The 20,270-nt window shown below is 41.1% G+C and overlaps 1 protein-coding gene across 1 annotated transcript in view; it reads left to right on the top strand.

Moving 5' to 3' along the window:
• The window catches only part of col2a1b (collagen, type II, alpha 1b), a 41,379-nt gene extending 21,336 nt beyond the window's left edge, over positions 1 to 20,043 (top strand). The window contains exons 25-54 of the mRNA XM_084543912.1: positions 611 to 709; positions 1,723 to 1,776; positions 2,659 to 2,757; positions 2,965 to 3,018; positions 3,532 to 3,585; positions 3,930 to 3,983; positions 4,483 to 4,536; positions 4,884 to 4,928; positions 5,017 to 5,115; positions 7,246 to 7,353; positions 7,478 to 7,531; positions 7,691 to 7,744; positions 7,936 to 7,989; positions 8,345 to 8,398; positions 9,698 to 9,805; positions 10,155 to 10,208; positions 10,301 to 10,354; positions 10,844 to 11,005; positions 12,280 to 12,387; positions 14,262 to 14,369; positions 14,655 to 14,708; positions 15,173 to 15,280; positions 15,928 to 15,981; positions 16,106 to 16,213; positions 16,298 to 16,351; positions 16,433 to 16,540; positions 16,955 to 17,243; positions 17,505 to 17,692; positions 18,140 to 18,382; positions 18,633 to 20,043. Of these exons, the coding sequence (XP_084400038.1) occupies positions 611 to 709; positions 1,723 to 1,776; positions 2,659 to 2,757; positions 2,965 to 3,018; positions 3,532 to 3,585; positions 3,930 to 3,983; positions 4,483 to 4,536; positions 4,884 to 4,928; positions 5,017 to 5,115; positions 7,246 to 7,353; positions 7,478 to 7,531; positions 7,691 to 7,744; positions 7,936 to 7,989; positions 8,345 to 8,398; positions 9,698 to 9,805; positions 10,155 to 10,208; positions 10,301 to 10,354; positions 10,844 to 11,005; positions 12,280 to 12,387; positions 14,262 to 14,369; positions 14,655 to 14,708; positions 15,173 to 15,280; positions 15,928 to 15,981; positions 16,106 to 16,213; positions 16,298 to 16,351; positions 16,433 to 16,540; positions 16,955 to 17,243; positions 17,505 to 17,692; positions 18,140 to 18,382; positions 18,633 to 18,779 (2,883 nt within the window). The 3' untranslated portion in view covers positions 18,780 to 20,043. The remainder of the gene's footprint in view (positions 1 to 610; positions 710 to 1,722; positions 1,777 to 2,658; positions 2,758 to 2,964; positions 3,019 to 3,531; positions 3,586 to 3,929; positions 3,984 to 4,482; positions 4,537 to 4,883; positions 4,929 to 5,016; positions 5,116 to 7,245; positions 7,354 to 7,477; positions 7,532 to 7,690; positions 7,745 to 7,935; positions 7,990 to 8,344; positions 8,399 to 9,697; positions 9,806 to 10,154; positions 10,209 to 10,300; positions 10,355 to 10,843; positions 11,006 to 12,279; positions 12,388 to 14,261; positions 14,370 to 14,654; positions 14,709 to 15,172; positions 15,281 to 15,927; positions 15,982 to 16,105; positions 16,214 to 16,297; positions 16,352 to 16,432; positions 16,541 to 16,954; positions 17,244 to 17,504; positions 17,693 to 18,139; positions 18,383 to 18,632) is intronic.
• Positions 20,044 to 20,270: the final 227 nt, after the last annotated feature.

Here is a 20,270-nt window from a genome sequence, read left to right on the forward strand (position 1 = left end):
TTTCACTGACTCGCTTGTCCCTGTTGACATCTCTGAAAGATTATTTCTCACCTCACTGGCTCATAATAATTCTCAAATCAAGTTAAATGGCACAAAGAAGCTTATATATTTTAAAGTTATGTGGTCAGTGATGTATGTAATGAGCTATGCTCCTCTTCAAGATTTGTACTTAACTCAGATCAGCCTCTAACTGTTGAGGACTAATAAACTAACATATAACACATATTTTTTTTTCTGCGAAGATCACAACATAAAAATTGTCAGCACTTGTATTTCCTCACAACTTCACTGAAGCTCACTGTGGTCTGTAGTGACACCTGTAATGCCACAGTGTGGCCTGAAGATGGCAGCATGGCTCATCATGCACCACTGACCTACATGTCCCAAATCACCCAAAGCCAGTATCTCATTTAACATTATCTTCCCATGGACAATTTCATTTATACCAAAATGAGTCTGTCAGAATTTAATCTTCTAATCTCCAGCAGGTCAGTGCAACTTCTTTGCACTATTAAAAGGGAAACTCATTTCCTCTGCAGTTTGAGAATTTAGTCAACTTCTTTGTCATTGACTAACTGTCTCTGGTGTTAACCTCTTCCCCCTTACGCAGGGAGCCCCCGGTGAGCGTGGACCCTCTGGAGCCAGCGGTCCCAAGGGCGCCAATGGTGACCCTGGCCGTCCTGGAGAGTCTGGTCTTCCTGGTGCAAGGGTAAGTTTCTCCTAATCCTGTCTTTCTCTAGTATGGGACATTTGGCTATAAAGGAATGTCCACTACGTTCAAGCCAGACAGCTTCGCTCTGTTTATATTTCACAATAAGCTAGATTTTTAAATCACAATTTGCACACTTATTTATATTCATTCATCTGTGAACTCAAGAGATTTTACTCAGGAATGCATAACTGGTCAAACTAGTGCACTTGAAGCTGAATCTGCAGATCCTAAGACATTTCAATCCCTTGCATGGGTCAATTCACTAAAACACTGGATCCTACATTTCTCACAATTTTGAAAACAACATATTTTTTAGTAAGCTTATAATTTTTGAAAAGACAGCTCCACCAGTAATTTAGCACTGCACTCATGTAACAGCTAAAAAAATACAAATAATACAGCTTCTGTCTATTTTAATTTAACACAGCCTCCTTGTCAAAACCTCACACCTACATTAATGCAATTCAAACAGTTTGATTTGAGGTATGGGTGTTATCTAAGATCACCACTCTCTGCCACAATCACAAACCTCAGACAGAGGTGTATAGTGGGTTATCGGGGTCAATACATACCTTAAGATTTTTTTTCTTACTGTTTAGTGAATCTGTTAAAAAATGCTAAATCTAAGCTGAGGATCCCCTGAGACTTGACAAATCTTGTCCAGAGCCACTGTTTTCATAGTGCGCATGGTACTCCTTACAAGTAGAGAACCTTTATGTGTGAAATTCATCATCACAAGTTTTGATTTGAACTCCTCGTGATGATATTTAATTCCCCAACAATATTTCAGGAACCCGTCGTCATCAGTAACCTTCAGTGATCTCTCATTCATGTTTTATTGCTAACAGTACGTGCTGAATTGCTGCTTCCTTCAGACAGGGCCAATCAGAGGTGTAAATTCGGTTCCCCACACTGCCATATGTTCTATGTTCCCACCTTTCTAAAGCACGTGTCTGCACGCCTGATGACTCATTCAGATTTCCTGTGTTTCTGCTCTTCCTCTTTGACAGGGCCTGACTGGACGCCCTGGTGATGCCGGTCCTCAAGGCAAAGTTGGACCTTCTGTAAGTGCCCCTTTTCAGTTTTTTTTTTTTATTTTTTATTTTTTTTAATCAAATATGGAACAACCAGGGAGAGACTTATAATTTTACCAAATGTGCTCTCATCATAATGGCCCATAAGTGGTTTCATTAAATTGAATTGCAGGAGATTTATACATCCATTATAAACCAGCCTCACACCATGGATTGCTTCAAATTTCACACTGAATTGGGAGCACGGGCGTTTTTCATCAACTTCACTCGGAGCTCTGTTTTCTAGACGGCCTCCTGTTTTTCATGATAACACTTAATCCTCAATTTTATACACAGTTTTTTGGTACAGTCTGTTCGGCTCCCCTTATAAACATGTTGCCCGTTTGAAAAAGTGGAAATGTTTTGTTGCTCTTCTCCCACACAGTTCATCCAATGTTTTTTTGTTTTTTTTCCGCTAGACCCGAAACACCTTTTTTGTGCTGGCTATACAAACATTGTGGTCACTTTTTTAATTAAAATTAATTTCTGTTTTAAACATTCACACATTTGCTGTTCAGGGACGATGATACATTAAAATTTTACAGATTATACGCTTGTTTGATTTTTTTTCTGGCTGGCTGATGGACTTCTCTTATCTCTATTCTCTAGGCATTTCCTGAGTTACCTGTTTTTCCCCTGGGGTTTATTTATTCATTTATGTACAGGGAAAAAATAACATTTTAATAAAATGAATTGCGGGATTTCTCTACCTACCCTCAAACCCTGTCAAAATCCTCTCTTCAAGATTATATCATTACATGTTTACTTTTACTTTATTTTGCTTAGTTCTAATGTTTCCGTAAAACTTTTTTTTATCGCTTTTCTTGCGTTTAGTTGTCCTCCCTAACAATTGCTTTGACTTTATTGTGCTAGGGAGCTCCCGGTGAGGATGGTCGCCCCGGACCCCCCGGACCACAGGGTGCCCGTGGACAGCCTGGTGTCATGGGATTCCCCGGACCCAAGGGAGCAACTGTAAGTAGATGTGCTGCTATATATTACATTAAAAAAACATCGTCTGTGTAGCATTAGATTTTAGGCCCATACAATATAATGGATTGCCCTATTTGCCCGTGCTAAAAATACATATTCCCCTTTTCTTTCAAAATACTGCAGGTGCAGGACTAAGAGAGTCTGCAGGGAGTGGCAATTTGACTAACCATTTATTTCTTTTATTATCAGGGTGAGCCTGGAAAGTCTGGTGAGAAAGGACTGGGTGGCGCTCCTGGTCTGAGAGTAAGTTCACCTTCGTCTTTCAAATGGATGTTGCATGTGTTTTAATTTTAAAAGCTTACCGCCTACACCATCATGTTTTAACTTTATGTTTTAAAGTTGGCCGCCCTCTGATATTATGAATGACACATAGATTTTAAAATATAATGCATTAATTAAAAAGGTACAAAACAATACAAATGGCTTTTTGGAAACCTGACAGCTACTGCATGCTAAAGTAGTGTAGACTGTGACTTCTTCTTCATTTAAATTTCCATTATTGTTATAAGCTCCTAATCATTAAACAGGTTAATTTTAGCTTTTTGTTCAAATAGGGTGTTTCATATTCTGTAGCTACTGTGAATCCCTTTGATCTACTATTATTCCTGGATTCACACGAGAAGCATGCTGAAAAGCTCCATTATACCTATCAGATGTCTGCCTAGTTAATAGCCTCACCTCTGGTTTAACTGTTGATATCTATCTATTTGTCTCCTCCCCCGCCTCCTTCCACTCTCTCTTCTTTCCTCATCTCAGGGTCTGCCTGGCAAAGATGGAGAAACTGGACCCGCTGGCCCCCCAGGCCCTGGTGTACGTATCGCTATCTCCCCCATCCCACTCAATATAGCTTCAGCGCTGATATTATCTTTCCCTTTTCTAAGTATCTCCATTTCCCAGACGGCCTCTACAATAGCTGTGTCTGGAGAAGAAAGTCCTTGACACTCAAAGCATTTTAAGATGGCATCACTGACCCACAGATGTTCAACTTGTTTTGAAGTCTGTGTTAACTTATAAAAGAGCTACTTAAATTAAAAATGGAGCAATGTTTCCCCACTATTCTAACCACTGAAGCCATATGTGAAATTTTCTGAAATATAGTTACTGATAGAATATGAGTATGTGATTAATGATTTTGGGGTATCTTATCTATTTAGGGTCCTGCTGGAGAGAGAGGAGAGCAAGGACAGCCCGGTCCCTCAGGCTTCCAGGTGAGACTACCTTCACAAACTTGGCCTGTTAAAGTCTGCACGAATGCTCCTTTTTATCCAATTTTGTTTGAAAGTGTACTTTCATAACCTTTTCTTTATTGTTAGACAAGACTACAAATAAAAACTTGGCTCAGCTTATTTGCTGGGGTTTTACTGAGCTGTGCAAAAATCAATAAAGACAGATCTAGGCCACGCTTCTCAATAACATTCCCAGATAACAATCAGTGTTATAAATTAAGAGCATTTCTGTGTGTGTGTGTTAGAAACACACAAACTACAAAGTGCACAGAGACACACAGAGGAAAGCTTTTATACTTTCTTTATGAGAAACTAGGCTTAATGTGCAGTTACCAGTCTACAGCTTTGAGTTCACTGCCCTCAATGATTAATGTTACAGGAAATGTAGTAATAAGTATATCTATTGATTCCAGTACGTGCATTTGTGTTGTTGCTCCTATTGGTTTCAATGTTGTTGTTTTTTCTTTTCTTCTGTTCTCAGGGTCTTCCTGGACCACCTGGCCCCCCTGGTGAGGGAGGAAAGCCTGGAGACCAGGTTGGTGCACGTTGTGGTGACACATATGTAAAATGGTAAGATCCTTAATGAAACAGAAGTTTACATAGCCTTCGTTCTGTTTCATTAAGGATCTTACCATTAAAGTGCAGCTATTTATTGTCTGTATTTCTCTATCAACACAAATGGAAAGATGTTGCATTGGGATGTTGTTAAGAAGACTCTTGTTTTTACATAAACTACCATAATTAAAACTAAACCAATATTTTTGACTTGACTGATAAACAATATAACTAAATCTGTCACTAGCAGCAGCGTTGTAGTAGATCAGCTTTTTCAACAGCTTCTCAATGATCCTGCGTGTTTCTTAACTTGTCTTTCTCCTCCAGGGTGTTCCTGGAGAGGCCGGAGCTGCTGGTGCAACTGGACCCAGAGTAAGTTTGCAGTCTTCAGTATAATTCACTATACTTTGGTTTGGTGATTATCACGCATTCTGATGATTGCCGCTGTGTCACTTCCCAGGGAGAGCGCGGTTTCCCCGGAGAGAGAGGAGCTGCTGGCCCTCAAGGTCTGCAGGGACCCAGAGGTCTGCCTGGAACTCCTGGAACTGACGGACCCAAGGTGAGTGCAGCACACCACAGAAAGGGAGGGTTTTCTAATTATTAAACATGACTCCCTCGGGTGCACTGGAAAATATGCTGCTGTGGTACTTGAGCGAGAGTTTTAACATTCAACAGCAGAAAATGAGAATAATAATTACCTCAGTTCTTTGTGAGTTGAGCTCAGTGCGTTCAATACATCATGTTTCAGGATAGTGTGCATTACATTTTAGTGCATTCAGGAACCAGCCAGGTCCAGTCTTATAATAGTCTATGCGGCACATGCACCTCTGTTCAGTTTTCTCGATGATGATCATCTTGTCTTATAACCGTGAATTAACTCTGGAGTGCCTTGGTGGCCTGATGTGTGATGATTGCCTAGTGTGGAAAGTTATTTTTTTCCAGACTTTCCTCTCAGTTTTGCTTCGTGTTCTTGTGAATCGCTGCTTCAGGACTGAATTAGTATTCAGTATTCAATATTCAAAGTATATATTGTTTTGTTAGATGCAAGACCAAAAAGGCTTACTTAGTGGATTACTGGCCCAGGGGTCAAAGTGCCAACAGCTGAAAGAATCAAACCAATTTCAGCTCGAATCCGGACCTTAGTTCTTAGTCCTCAGTCCTAATTTCCCAGGATCTGTACAAGAATTTTCACCTGCAGTTAAATACAATATTTTAACAGTTCAAAGAAATCTCTAGCCTTTCATAGTCAGACTTATCAGAATATAAATCTGGTAACATGCCATTTGGATTTCAAAAAATACCTTTGAATGCATCTTGATAGTCCAGAATGTCAGAACCAGGTTGTTGTAATCAAATTCAACTCCACTGCGCTCAGATGACGTGTATGGCCATGTTGCTGTCCCTCTTTTGTCCGTCACCACATAAAGTCCAGCCAAACAATTTCATTGTCCTGGCAGATCTTTATTGGGTCATCATCATTTCCCAATAGGCAGGCTGGTTTCAATACTAAATCTTTGTTTTTCCTGTTGCTCTCGAAAGCGTCTCTCCCTCCCTCTCCTCCCGAAAGCTGCCTCTCCCCAGACTCTCCACACACACCGGTCACTCACCTGTCCTGTACTGAATTTAACCTGACGGGGAAAACGGCTCGGACAACTTAGCATGTGAAGCTAATTGTGTTGTTCACTAATAAAAACTTACCTTAATGCCACTTTTTTAAAACCCGATGTTAGGCCATGGATATTTACAATTATTTAAAGAAAGTTAGTCAAAACTCGGAGGAAAAGACACATGATCTTATTCTATGTGCCAAGTACTGTATGAATAGTTTTTTATAGTTTGGATAGCATCACAATTAGGGGCTTTTATTAAGACAATAGAATACCCCCTCCTCCCACCAAAAAAAAATGGGAAACACTGATCTATTGAACATAGAATAGCTAATTATAGCTTATTATATTTCCAGCCAAGCTTTACATTTAGTTGCTTGTCAGCCATCACCAAATTCCAACTCCTGCAGTAATTTCTCACAACTGAACTGTGATTAGAGGAAAGGCTCAAAGCGGCTGCAATTCCCATTTTTGGTTTGTTATCTGGCCAGATTTTAATCCCAGTTCATAGGTTTTCTTCCCTTAAAGTCAGACAGAAGAGGATAGAGAGGATGAGGATTATAGAGCTGACATGAGTGGGATGGTGACAGCGATGGAGGAGGGATGAACAGACAGTCTGTAGATGGGAAAGCAGGTCTCTGAAAAAGACTGATTCGTTGCCTGAGATGCATTGTGCATGTGTCCCCTTAAGTTCGACTCCGATTTTAAAATATTACTGATACTCGTGAGACGATTTGACCAGGAGAGTGTCAGGAGTCTGCATTGCTTCAGATTTGGCTTTGATAAGTCAAATAAATATTTTGATTCTTTAATAACCTGGAACAGAACACGCCGTGACAAAGATGACCTTGGCTCTTTTTTTTTGTTGTTTTCTTTCTCTATGACAGCACAATGTTTTGTGTTCCTGACTCATGTATGAATAAAGTCAATCTGAAATGTGACAAGTGAACATACTCAAAACAAGTCTTGTTTTTGGAAGCAAATCTCAGTTCTGTAGCAGCAGCTTAAAGTTACTCAGTGTAAGTTTTCTGTGTGTGTCTGCTTCCCAGTCATTGAACTAACCCATTTCTGATCCACAACAGGGAGCCATTGGACCTGCTGGTACAGCTGGAGCTCAGGGACCCCCCGGCCTGCAGGGTATGCCTGGAGAGAGAGGAGGTGCTGGCATTCCTGGCCCCAAAGGAGACAGAGTAAGTTAATATGTATGTGTGTATTAAATGTGAAGCTTTGTCTCCATTTGAATGTAAGACCTGAATTTGAATTTGATGCCTCTTGCCAGGTGACTGACTTGTTTTTTATTTTCAATCCCCACAGGGTGACATTGGAGAGAAAGGACCCGAAGGTGCTTCTGGCAAAGATGGTGCTAGAGTGAGTGATTGTCATGGTTTTAATGAATGAAGACAGAACTGTCTTTGAATTTCTTTTCATCTTTTCATTTCTTTTTTTTTTTTTTTTACTTGTCATGCTGGTTGAAACTTTTCTGAGTGTTTCAAATGTTTCAACTCTTTTAACTGTTTCCTGTCGCAGGGTCTCACTGGTCCCATTGGTCCTCCTGGTCCATCTGGTCCCAATGGTGAGAAGGTGAGTAGCATTTCTGTAACGAATTAAAATGCATTGCCCTCGACAAACCTTTATTCATATTTAGTTGATTGTGTAAACAAGTTTCTGTCACTAGTTTTTTGTTTTTCTTTTTTTTTTCTTTCTTGCGTATCCACACCAGCTGCTGATGGCTCGGTGTGGGTTGCTCATGCTGTCACTGTGTTTTCTTGTAGGGTGAATCTGGTCCTGCTGGTCCTTCTGGAGCTCCTGGTACCCGTGGTGCTCCTGTAAGTCTCACATTGTCTGTTTAAAATAAGAGTTAGATGCAATTGTCTCCGTCAAAGCCACCAATTTAAACGTTTAATGCATGTGCAGTACTTTGAAATGCAGAAATATCCAAGTAGCGACTGGTGTTTATCTTCTCCTGTACTACTCTAGTATTTTTAAGCAAGATCTCTTTAAATGTCCAATAGTCTAACACTGTTCAGTTGTCAGTTTGAGACAGTTGTGTTTAGAGACTGGAGATGGTACCTTCCAAACAGAGGTTATCCGTTTGGAAGGTCTTCAATTTATAACACATGGTGGATTTCTTCACTTGACTTAAGTTCTTGAGTTTTCATTGCTTCTCTTTCTTCATGTCAGGGTGACAGGGGAGAGACTGGACCTCCTGGACCTGCTGGTTTTGCTGGACCCCCTGTAAGTTGAAAAACAACACTATGTGCAACTCTTCTACTCTGCAGAAATCTGAAAAACATTCCCCCTTACAGGAAAAAAAATGAACATTTACTCAAAATATATTAACTTAAATTGTACCAAGTAGAAAAAAAACAATGAGATTGAAAAACACACACATATATATATCTATATCTATATATATATATAATCCATATGATATATAATGAACCTTTTCAGAAGTCTTGTAAGATATCTAAAAAATAAACTCTTCAAGTGTCAATGTGTCATTCAACACACTGAACCACAAACATCTAATGGAAATTTCATTTATCAAAATACATTTTTCAGAGGCATCGACTTCATTATTTTATTGAAGCGTAGCAGATATATATATATATATCACCTCGATAATAATCAAATCTAGTTGCCACCAAAGTGTGTTTTTGTCTCGTACACATGTTTTGTTTCCTCTGCGTATTATTCAGTGTAAAGACATCGGTGTGTAGACTGCCAGAAGTTGTTGCGTTAGTCATTAATAGTGTTTTTGCCAAAGACTCCAGACAGACTTCAAATAAATGTTTTTAATAAGCTGCATCCTTCCAAATGGATTTCATCGATATATGAAATCGTGACAGCACAATTTATCTTTTTTTTTTTTATCCCTCAAGGTTGCACTATGATTAATTATTGAGTTTGTGTCATGGTGAATAACACTATGAGGTGTCTGAATCGGTTTTGGTTCACAGCTCACAGACTGTTCTGTACCATCACATTTCATCACCACAAAGACTGAAAGTAGACTTGAATGCTGCATAAAAATGTCAGCTATTATTTATTTATTTCTTCTTTTAATATTTTGAAATACACATTTTAATTGCTACCGAGGCTGCCACAACCGCTATCCAGTTTTCTGGTGGAAAAAAGTTAATGAAAGAAAGAAAGACTTAAATAAAAGAAAACTTGACTCCTACTCCATGTTAGTTTTTAGTTTTATGTTTATTTCCTCTGCAGTAAATACGACTTGCTGCTGGTTTTTCACACCAGCCCCTCTGGCCATAAGTAACAATGACAAAATAATGGTTATTGTAAAAAAAAAAAAAAAAAAAAAATGTATTTCAGCAGTAGCACTTGTGCATGGGAGTCAAAAAGTGAATTACCTGATTTGAAGATTTAAAGCATTCATTTGTATTTATTGTCTATTATAAAAGACTCTAGTATTGCGGTTGCACAATTAGGCTGACAGACTCAACTGATTCAACTGACAACCTATAATTGATTTTTAACTCAGTCAAACATATATTTTCTATCCTCCTCTGTCAGGGTTCTGACGGTCAGCCTGGAACCAAGGGAGAGCAGGGAGAATCTGGACAGAAGGGAGATGCTGGTGCCCCTGGACCCCAAGGACCATCTGGTGCCCCTGGACCTGCAGTGAGTGTCACCATATACTTTTTTTTAACACTTCTTATAAAACATAGATTATTTTTACTAACTTTGTCTAAACCCAGTGGTGAAGGACTACTTTAATATATGACAGCAAGACAGACACTGACTGACAGTGTCTCCTACGACGAAGAGGAAATGCTATGTATGCACATATCAGCAACAAAGTCCTTTTTTCTCTTTGTTGAACATTCATGGTGGATTTAACATTAAGTCAGAGTGACAACCGTCCTTGTCAGTGATTGTGCCACAGCAGGCAGAGTCTGAGTCAAACAACCCCCCGCTAAAACACGAAACAAATGCCAGCCATTAACACACACAATGTTTTCTATTCTAGGGTCCTACAGGTGTTTCTGGACCTAAAGGCGCCCGTGGTGCTCAGGGACCTCCTGTAAGTGACCTTTTGAAAATACTTTTGTCACAATAAAACATCACTTGGTCTCAAAATGTTTGGCTTTGCCTAAATTTATGTTTCTCTACTAGGGTGCAACTGGTTTCCCTGGAGCTGCTGGTCGCGTCGGACCCCCTGGTCCCAATGTAAGTGCAGTGTCCTCGTAACCCTACAGCCCACAGTTCACGGTGCAAAATACCAAATATATGCGAGATGTGGATATTTTAAGTTTTACGAACTGGAACGATGTGTCATAGAACACATACAAGAGACAAGGATGTTTTTATTCTGAATGTCTTCTGACTTGTCAACTTTTTAATTTGCAAGCGCTTCCTCTTCCTTCAGCATCTCCACTTCCAAACAGTGTTTCTGACACAGTTGGAGCTTGTTTCGAATATTTTTACTGTGTTGCTAACAGGATATGCAACACGTTGTGTATCCCGTAAGGCTGCTAATGGACAAAGTGTGTGTTATGAGAAGTTATTTAGAGATGCTCAGGCTTTTATGAAAAAATAAAAACAAATCCCTATTTTCAGTAATGGTTATGGGTGTTTGTTTTATAACACAGATGTATAATAATCAAATACTGTTTTCTTCATGATTTAATTTCCCATAATATTTGTCATCCTCTTTAGGGTAATCCTGGACCTTCAGGTCCTGCTGGCCCTCCTGGTAAAGATGGACCCAAGGGTGTGAGAGGAGATGGTGGACCCCCAGGCAGACAGGGTGATGCTGGGCTCCGTGGTCCTGCTGGAACTCCTGGTGAGAAGGGAGATCCCGGAGAGGACGGTCCTCCTGTGAGTTTTGCCATTCCTTAATCACGCCCCTCCAATACAACACCCCCAGACACCGGCTCTTACGTAACCTGTTACTTCTTGAGCTCATAGTGCTTAAAATCCCACTCCACTTCTTCAGGCACCCACAAGCATCCTATCTAGCTGCCATCTCTAGAGAGAGGAGAATGATTAAATGTGTTTGTTTTCGGCATTTCTATTGACTTTCATGTAGCTTTGTCGGCCCAAAGAGCCAATTTCATCAGTAACGGGCACACTTTCTATTAATACACAGAGCTGTCAGTGTCCATCACTGACCGTAATAGCAGAACGAGACATGTGACAGTACAGGGCAGCACAATCCAGTGACAGACTGATGACAGGACCCAAGGCTTTTACCTTGCCTACAGTCAACGTTACACACGTGCACATGTTATATATACACGATGAGTCCTGTCAAGATAATGACATACTGTACGACAGATGATAGCCTTCTCCAACCTGAAGATAGCTGCCGTGGCAAGGCGCCTCCCACCTATAGATTGCATGCATACAACATCTTGAACCTTGTATCAACACATTAAAGGCTGTCCACTTAATGTCAGTGTCCTCTGAATGGTGTGTCTCAGGTGTCACTTTGAGTCAGGTTTTCATTGTGAACATGTGGCAGAGCTTGGGCCTGTGAGGATGAAGTAGACAGGAGAGGTGATGAAGAGACTGATGTTGAGATGTGTAACTGCACCCGGGAATAAAGTCCCAGGAGTAGCAAGTGAGAGAAGATGATACCAAGGGGAAAGAAACAGGACAGAAACAGAAGACACAAAAATAGGACACAGATACATATAGCCCAGCACAAAACCCCTGACTCGATCTGGTTTGTTTGTACATGGTGGTTTTATTTTGGTATATATAACATATTTAGAGAGCTTTAGAGGTGCTGGTATCTGGACTTTACTTGTTGGTCTTATCGCCTAGCTTTCAGCAATGGGTACTTTGCAAAATATAGAAAAGTTCCTCTAAGACCCAGTGTCTTTATAGTGAGTGAAAAGTTGAATATGTTTATTTTGTAGTATTATATCTGTCAGTGTATTAATTTAACTCCATTTTGTACTTCTTTTGAGTAGGGAGTTGTTGGTTTTTGTTACAGCTACTGTATGTCTTCCAACAGGACATTACAGATTTAAATTTTTTTATTTTTAAACTGTAAGAATTTTCAAGACAAAAAAACAACAACACAACCATTACTAGACCATAGACAAACATTAATTGTGTTTTCTGCCCCTTGTTTTCCCTCTCAGGGTCCCCTAGGTCCTTCAGGTCCTCAAGGATTGGCTGGTCAGCGCGGTATTGTCGGTCTGCCAGGACAGCGTGGTGAAAGAGGCTTCCCTGGTCTGCCTGGACCTTCTGTAAGTAACACTGTGTTCATCATCTCATGTCATTAATGACATAAATTCTACTGTTGATTAATCTGTTAATTATAAATCTAAATTAAATGATTAATTCATTGGTTTATTTCATAGAAAAATCAAATATGCCTATCCAGGGATCTGAGGTGGCGGCTAGGAATGTATAAGATATGAACGTCACAGTGGAAGCAATTCATTGATTAGTCAGTCAACAGAAAATGAATGAAGAACTCTTGATAATTTGTTAATTGCATAGGTCATACGTTGTTTCGGTGTATTCATTGTGTGAGCTTGAAGCGTTGTTCATCTCCCAAAGTGTATTCAGCCGTAAATGTGTTTGCAAATCTGTGGGCTTTGTCGAACAAGACATTTTGAGACTATGGTGAAGTGGTGTGCCTTAAAATGTGGCTGAGAACTTGGTGCACTGCAGCCTGCAGTCTGTTCTCTTTTCTTCTCATAAGGTGCAGATAAATGGATGATGAAAATGACTGATTTTCAGCCAAAAACAACAATTTAGTAGAAGCAAAAAAACATTACAGGCAATCAACTCAGTTAAGAATCTGAAAATTTCACATATTTTGCTTTTTTGTTTGATAAAAGATAAATTAATTACTTGTTGTCAGTTAAGTGCATCTGACCAACCATCATCAGATGTTTGTCTTTCACTGCTAAAAGGAGAATAATGTCTGTTAACCTTAAATAATCGCGAATCCGCCTTAAGACCACAGCACCTAATGTTCACTCGTCACTCAGTAAAAGTGATTGTGGAAAACCCACAGACCAGCTCTGGACTGTGCTTCTGCTCTGTCCTAGTTGGACCACAGTCACATCACATGAGCCAGAGCTTTTCTCCTCGTGAATCCGTTTGATGTACAGTATGACATGTGGCACGAAGCCTCCTCTGCTAGGGGACACAGCTCATGTCACCTCTCAGATCGTGTGCATCCCACACGATTTGAGAGGTGAAATGAGCTGCGTCCCTTGCTTACTACACCTCCGTGGGTACGTCCTTACCATCAATTATTCATCAGGATGCATGGAAGGGGTGCCAAGAAATTAGGAGCGATGCCAAACTTTACCAGGAATGTTTTAAGCAGAGAACATGCTTTCAATAACAGAAGTAAGGTTGATCCCTCTGAAGTTCAGTCTGTTTCAAGAACTGTTAGCAATATTATTGGATTGATTTCACCTGAATATAGTGTTTGACATTATATATGTACACTACGCACAAGCCCAAAAATTAATATGAAGAGGTCATAAACAAGTCTACTTATTGGCCTTTTAAATGTCCAGACATGACAAGATTCAACTGTTGCTGTCCAGTTTTAATGTAATTAAAGTTGAGGAGATTAATATGCCACACAGGTACAATAAATATTCTACATTTTATTTTAAATCTCAGTTAGTTCAACATCTAACTGTTCAGTGGTTATCAAATGTTGCGTTAGCTGCAAAAAAATCTTTAAGACGTAGCCTGGCATTAATTGACAGTGTATTGACATTAATTTTATGTTAATGGCTGTTTGCGTAACTAATGATATTAGTTTTATAAGCTTCCCCGTCCAATTTCCTGACCAAGTGGCTCTCTGCTGATTATAGAGATTGCCACTTCTGAATCTGGCTGAATGAATACTAATGAGATAATATCCTTGTCTCCTCCTGAGGACTACATGCATGCAAGGTTTTTAAACAGCTAAATCTGTTCAAAGATGTACGTATAGTAAGCAAACCCTGTCCGGGTCATTCACTGAGATATTACAGGGACTGTACAAGCCGTGCGTGTCAGTGAATCATAGGATGAGTTGTGTCCCTGTTTAATTCATGATGTCTAGATTTAAAGTCTAATAATAACGAGCTCCCTTCTCTCCTCTCAGGGTGAGCCTGGAAAGCAGGGAGGGGCTGGTGGTCCGGGAGACCGTGGACCCCCTGGGCCTGTTGGACCGCCTGGACTCACTGGACCTGCTGGAGAGCCCGGCAGAGAGGTCAGAGAACAGCCAACACACAGCCTGTGTGTGCTCAAATTCACATCTGCCACATTGTCTGTATTCCAGCAGCTCTGCAGTGTTTCTATCCCACGACTACAGGCCAAGTCCATTAAAATTCACTGCTATTTGCGTCATGTATACATTTGCATTGTGTTTGCACCGTGTCATTAATGTGTATTGCTGGAGCAGGGTTCATTATGCAGCTGATCTGTATTCAGTAGGACATCTGGCTCAGTGGAGGTGCAAACTATAAACACTTGATGTTGTTCTGTCACTCGACAGGGCAACCCTGGATCTGACGGACCCCCTGGAAGAGATGGTTCCGCTGGAATTAAGGTGAGAAACATAAGGTGCCCCGGGTCAAGTGCTGTATTTCGGAGGAAGGTGCTGTGATTTGAATTTAATGCGTTGGTGCCTGATTGCCGACAAACACCAGCTCCTCTGATTCAGATAACATAAACCTGCTCTAAGAAGGTTGTCTGGTCTGATGGGAGGCATGTTATTGATTCAGGCAACACTTTACTGGAATTGCTCTAAAAATAATGGTAAAAGCATCAGGCTGCTGAAAATGAAACAACTTTTAACGAGCAAAATCACAGTCAATCTTCTTCTTCTTAGTCGTCTGCCATCAATAATCAACTGTAGAGCTATTTGCCCGTTTTCTTTTCTATAAGACTTAAAGGCTGATTCTCTTCAAGCAGCTTTTTCCTCAAATACATACTTTAGTATACTATAGTAGAGAGCAGTTATGCTGTGTTCATATCTTCCCTGGTGTGACTGTTTTTCTCCCTTTTCTGCAGGGTGATCGTGGTAACACCGGTCCTGCAGGTGCTCCGGGCGCTCCAGGTTCCACTGGTGCTCCCGGACCAGTTGGTCCCACCGGCAAACAGGGAGACAGAGGAGAGTCTGTGAGTAGTAACTCCAGTGAGCATATCGTTTTCTCAGTACAACAGGATGTTTCTAGAACACCTGCAGCTCAAGTGTATAGTTTGTTTGCTGTGATGAGAATTATATAAGTGGGACTTTTCCCTGATGAAAATGAGCATGTGCAAGCGCAGAGGAGGATGTCTCAAGTGTTTTATCCCTTGCTGACCTCTTTTCTCAGAGAAAATCTCAATGTTGTGCTCAATTTTCTCCTTTACATAGCTCTAGTTAGGGTTGTCTGCCGTCCTACTGTGATGTAATTTGCTCCTCAAATAGACCTTAAATTACACCATAGAAATAGAAGGAAACATATTTGACCTTAGGGGTTACCGGGACAGAAAAGTGCCCTCTTATCTTAAGTAAAACTAATTACCCAGATACAGGCTGGTCTGATAACAAGCATATTGTTTTTCCTAAGGCAAAATAAGGACAAGGGAACACAGGGGCTCAAGTGAAGGTGTTAAAAAGGAAAACTACCAAAATTCATAATTTGTTTTAGCACAATAATGAAAGGATAAGAGGATATCTGCAAATGATTTTTGTTAGTTCAAAGTATTGCTACAGTAATTCCACAAGCGCCATGTTCCTGCTGTACATCATGGCCTTTCTTTTTTTTATCTTTAATTTTCAGGGTGCACAAGGACCTGCTGGATCTCCAGGACCTGCCGGAGCCAGAGGAATGCCCGTACGTGTCGTTTTAAACATTAAAACCAACCTGCATGAATTATTTGTGACCTGGTTTAGCCATGCGTTGACACACTTAACCAGGCGAAGAAAAGTAAATCAGGTTGTTTTTCTACTTGTTGCAGGGACCTCAAGGACCCCGTGGTGACAAGGGCGAGGCTGGAGAGTCCGGCGAGAGAGGACAGAAGGGACACAGAGGCTTCACTGGTCTGCAGGGTCTCCCCGGACCTCCAGTAAGCATCCAGACGGATTATAAACATAACTGCAAGCATGTTATCATCAGCCCTCTGATATTTACCGTACCTCCTCTGTTTTAGGGTCAATCTGGAGACCAGGGCGCCACTGGACCTGCTGGACCTGCTGGACAACGAGTGAGTGCAAACAAAATAATAGAAAATCACAATGAACTAAAATACAAATTGCAAGCCTAACATCTCCATCTGTTCATGTAGGGACCACCTGGACCTGTTGGCCCCGCTGGAAAGGACGGCGCAAACGGCCTGCCAGGACCCATTGGGCCCCCTGGACCTCGTGGTCGCAGTGGAGAGACCGGTCCTTCCGTGAGTAGCTACGAGAACTTTGTCTGACTGTTAACATTGATCCTCCTCTGAAAATTAGAACAAGCTAAAATACGTGGGCAAAAATGTTTTTTAGGAATTTTAAAACAACGTCAGAATTGAAAAGGTCTATCTGGAAAGTCCTTGAAATGTTGAGCACGATTCACATATAACAGCATCATGAGTACCAGGTCTAAAGTGTCTTTAAGTCTTGAAGTGGCACTATATATAATCTGATTAATTTCAATCAAATGCACATTATGAATTGGGGAGGCATTTCTCTACACATTATGAATTGGGGATGCATTTCTCTAAAGCCTACAGTATGGATTATTAGAATAAAACTGATTTAGTTCAGTCGTGACTTGAAGTGATTGCTAGGACAAAACTAGAACATCTTTCTTTTTATTCTCTCAGGGTCCTCCTGGAAACCCCGGCCCCCCCGGTCCTCCTGGTCCCCCCGGCCCTGGCATTGATATGTCAGCCTTCGCCGGTCTGGGTCAGACTGAGAAGTCCCCCGATCCTCTCAGGTACATGAGAGCTGACCAGGCCTCCGGAAATCTCCGTCAGCACGATGCTGAGGTCGACGCCACCCTCAAATCTCTCAACAACCAGATTGAGAACATCCGCAGCCCCGAGGGGTCCAAGAAGAACCCTGCTCGCACCTGCAGAGACCTGAAGCTCTGCCACCCTGACTGGAAGAGCGGTGAGTGACACCGAAACGAATTGGTTAAATTGGGGTAGGGCGGTAAAGCAGACAGGATGTGGGTCGGCAGCTCAAGTTTGGTAAAGTCAAGATTTGTGTTAAATATAGTTTGAGTAGTCTGAGAGCGTTTGGGCTGAGCTGACTCGGATTAGAATATGCCATGACATTATGGGCTATGGTAAAATTTCAGTGTCAGATTTCTAAGCATCACTGCAAAAGAGGAGGGGAAATATCCTGATTTATTTATTTTTTTGTCTGTAGGAGAGTACTGGATTGATCCCAACCAGGGCTGCACCATCGACGCTATCAAGGTCTTCTGCAACATGGAGACAGGGGAGTCCTGCGTCTACCCCAAGCCTTCCGGCATCCCTCGCAAGAACTGGTGGTCCAGCAAGAGCAAGGACCGCAAACACGTCTGGTTCGGAGAGACAATGAATGGAGGATTCCACGTAAGTTGTGCTGCTATTCTGACTTTTCTATGAAATATTTCCTTCCAGTGCTGAATGTCACTCTGCACAAATTGACTAATGAACATAAATACATTGCGGGATGAATAGATTTTTAGATTATTATAAACTGTAAATATAAGAATTCCCCTTGTTTTTTCTACATTTGGATGCTGAAAGCAAATTTAATAGTGTTTGGTCACAAGATGACCTTAAAATATCCTAATACAGATGAATAAACAACAACTGCGGGATGGGCAGAGACATAATCAGATTCAAATCAGTCATCTCCTCGAATTTAAACGTCAAATTAAAAAACAGTTAAAACCAAATACAGTGAGATTTTTCTTTTATCATGAGACCTACATAACAGTTAAGCTGCAATAGCCATAATAACAGAATTATTGACTGTTATTCTGCCTTTCTTTCCTTACCTCCTGTTCATTGCAGTTCAGCTATGGTGATGACAGCCTGGCGCCCAACACTGCCGCCATTCAGATGACTTTCCTGAGACTGCTGTCCACTGAGGCTTCCCAGAACCTCACCTACCACTGTAAGAACAGCGTGGCCTACATGGACGCTTCAACAGGCAACCTGAAGAAGGCCGTGCTGCTGCAGGGCTCCAACGACGTGGAGATCAGAGCCGAGGGCAACAGCCGCTTCACTTACAGCGTGATGGAAGACGGATGCACGGTAAGGCCGGCAGTCCCACAGAGAGGCGCACGCATTACACACTCTCAGATGTCAAGTAAAAATCAATCGCAAAACACTAAAAGATTTTAAAATTGGTTCAGAAAATACGAAAGCTCACAAAAATTCACCACCTTGTGATAGTTAAGCACCGTCTATCTTAGTGTTCAGTCACCAAACCAGTCACATTCACTGCCGTTTTGGAGAAGTCATAGGTCATTTAACAGCCGTTGTGCTCTCTCCCCCTGCACAGAAACACACGGGACAGTGGGGCAAGACAGTGATCGAATACAGATCGCAGAAGACCTCCCGTCTGCCCATTGTGGACATTGCCCCCATGGATATTGGTGGACCAGACCAGGAGTTTGGAGTCGATGTTGGGTCAGTCTGCTTCTTGTAAAGGACGAAGGATCAAAACGAAGAGAAAGAAGAATTGGAAATTCAGAGGAGAATAAAAAAAAAGAAGAAGAGTGAAAGAGGAGCACACCAGATAAAGGAGGAGAGAAAGAGAGAAAAAGAAAAATCAAGACACTTTTTTTAAATGCGACTTTTTTGCTAAGTAAAAAGTGCTTTTCCAAGTCGAACTCCGTAGGATATCTGCACTGAATGGCACCAGCAACTGTCATTTGTGATTCACCCAGCATTGCCCCCCTACCCCCACATGGACACCTTTCATTCCCCCAGAAACCCCCGCTTTGTGAACGGCAACCCCTCACTCACCTCCCCCATATCCGAGAACGAGAAGGAGGAAGTATGCGGAGAGTACAGGAACATACCAGGGAACGAGAGAGAGAGGGAACAATGTGTCGGTGTTATTTATTTATTGTCTAGGTTTGGGTCCCAGGTGTGGTAGGACTGAGTTTGTTGCTAAGTAATAAAACGCCCGCTTACACATGTTTAAAAATATCCACCAGCTTCCTCTCGTACTTCCTCCTCTCTTTCCAACCGTCCCATCACTCCTGTAACATATCCACTAAAGAATACATATCTCTTTGAAACCAAAAATCTAGCTATGTGATAGAACGGTGCAGGTGTTCCTGTTTCTGCCGCCACAGTGTGTATCAAAAATTACTGTGTATTATAATAAAATCGATGGTGCTATTGTTGTAAAACAGTTTGTATTTTTTAAACTCCACATACTCATATGTAGTGACTTGTACATATGTATATATATGTATATGTGTGTATACATATATATACAGATTTGGGATTTCAGGGTGTCCCCGCTTAGCCCCACCCTCCTGCTTTATCAACAAATATCCCCCGATGAACAATTTGGAACAAATTTATATATTTTTAACATTTGTTTTGATATTTTAAAGCTACCTCAAACTATAAAAAAAATCTTTACACATCGAACTAAGGCCTTTTACCCCCTTTTTTTGTTTACAAACCCCTTATTTCTTATCAATTTGACCAATGTTTGATAAGTTCGGTCACGAAAGCCGCCCCACGCCCTTATTTTATGTGACCCCCCACACCCCCGCCCCTTCCCCCCTCGTTCCTCTTCCTCCGTTCAGTCCCCTCACACAACGCATGCCCTCTGCCTCGGCTTAAAACACACACACACTCACAAAAACACACGCACGGTAAAAGAGATTTAAGGTGTGTTTGATTTTGTTGCTCCAGATCCGCAGCCAGTGCAGAGGGTTCATTTGTGTGTGAGGTTGTGTACATTTTTTTATTATTAATAATAGTATTATTATTAATAATAATAGCATTATTATATTATTATGATCATGACTTGTTTTTTTGTTACGTTTTAATTAATGTAAATTGGAAATAAAAGACAAAACCAAGTGACAGGCTGAAGTTGCTTTTTATTTATATTCTGTTTTGTCCCCCCCTCCCTCCTCCTCTCCCGCCATGTTGAAACATCTGGGGGGGACAG

This window comes from Chelon labrosus, assembly GCF_963514085.1.
Source record: "Chelon labrosus genome assembly, chromosome: 4".
Lineage (NCBI taxonomy): Eukaryota > Metazoa > Chordata > Actinopteri > Mugiliformes > Mugilidae > Chelon > Chelon labrosus.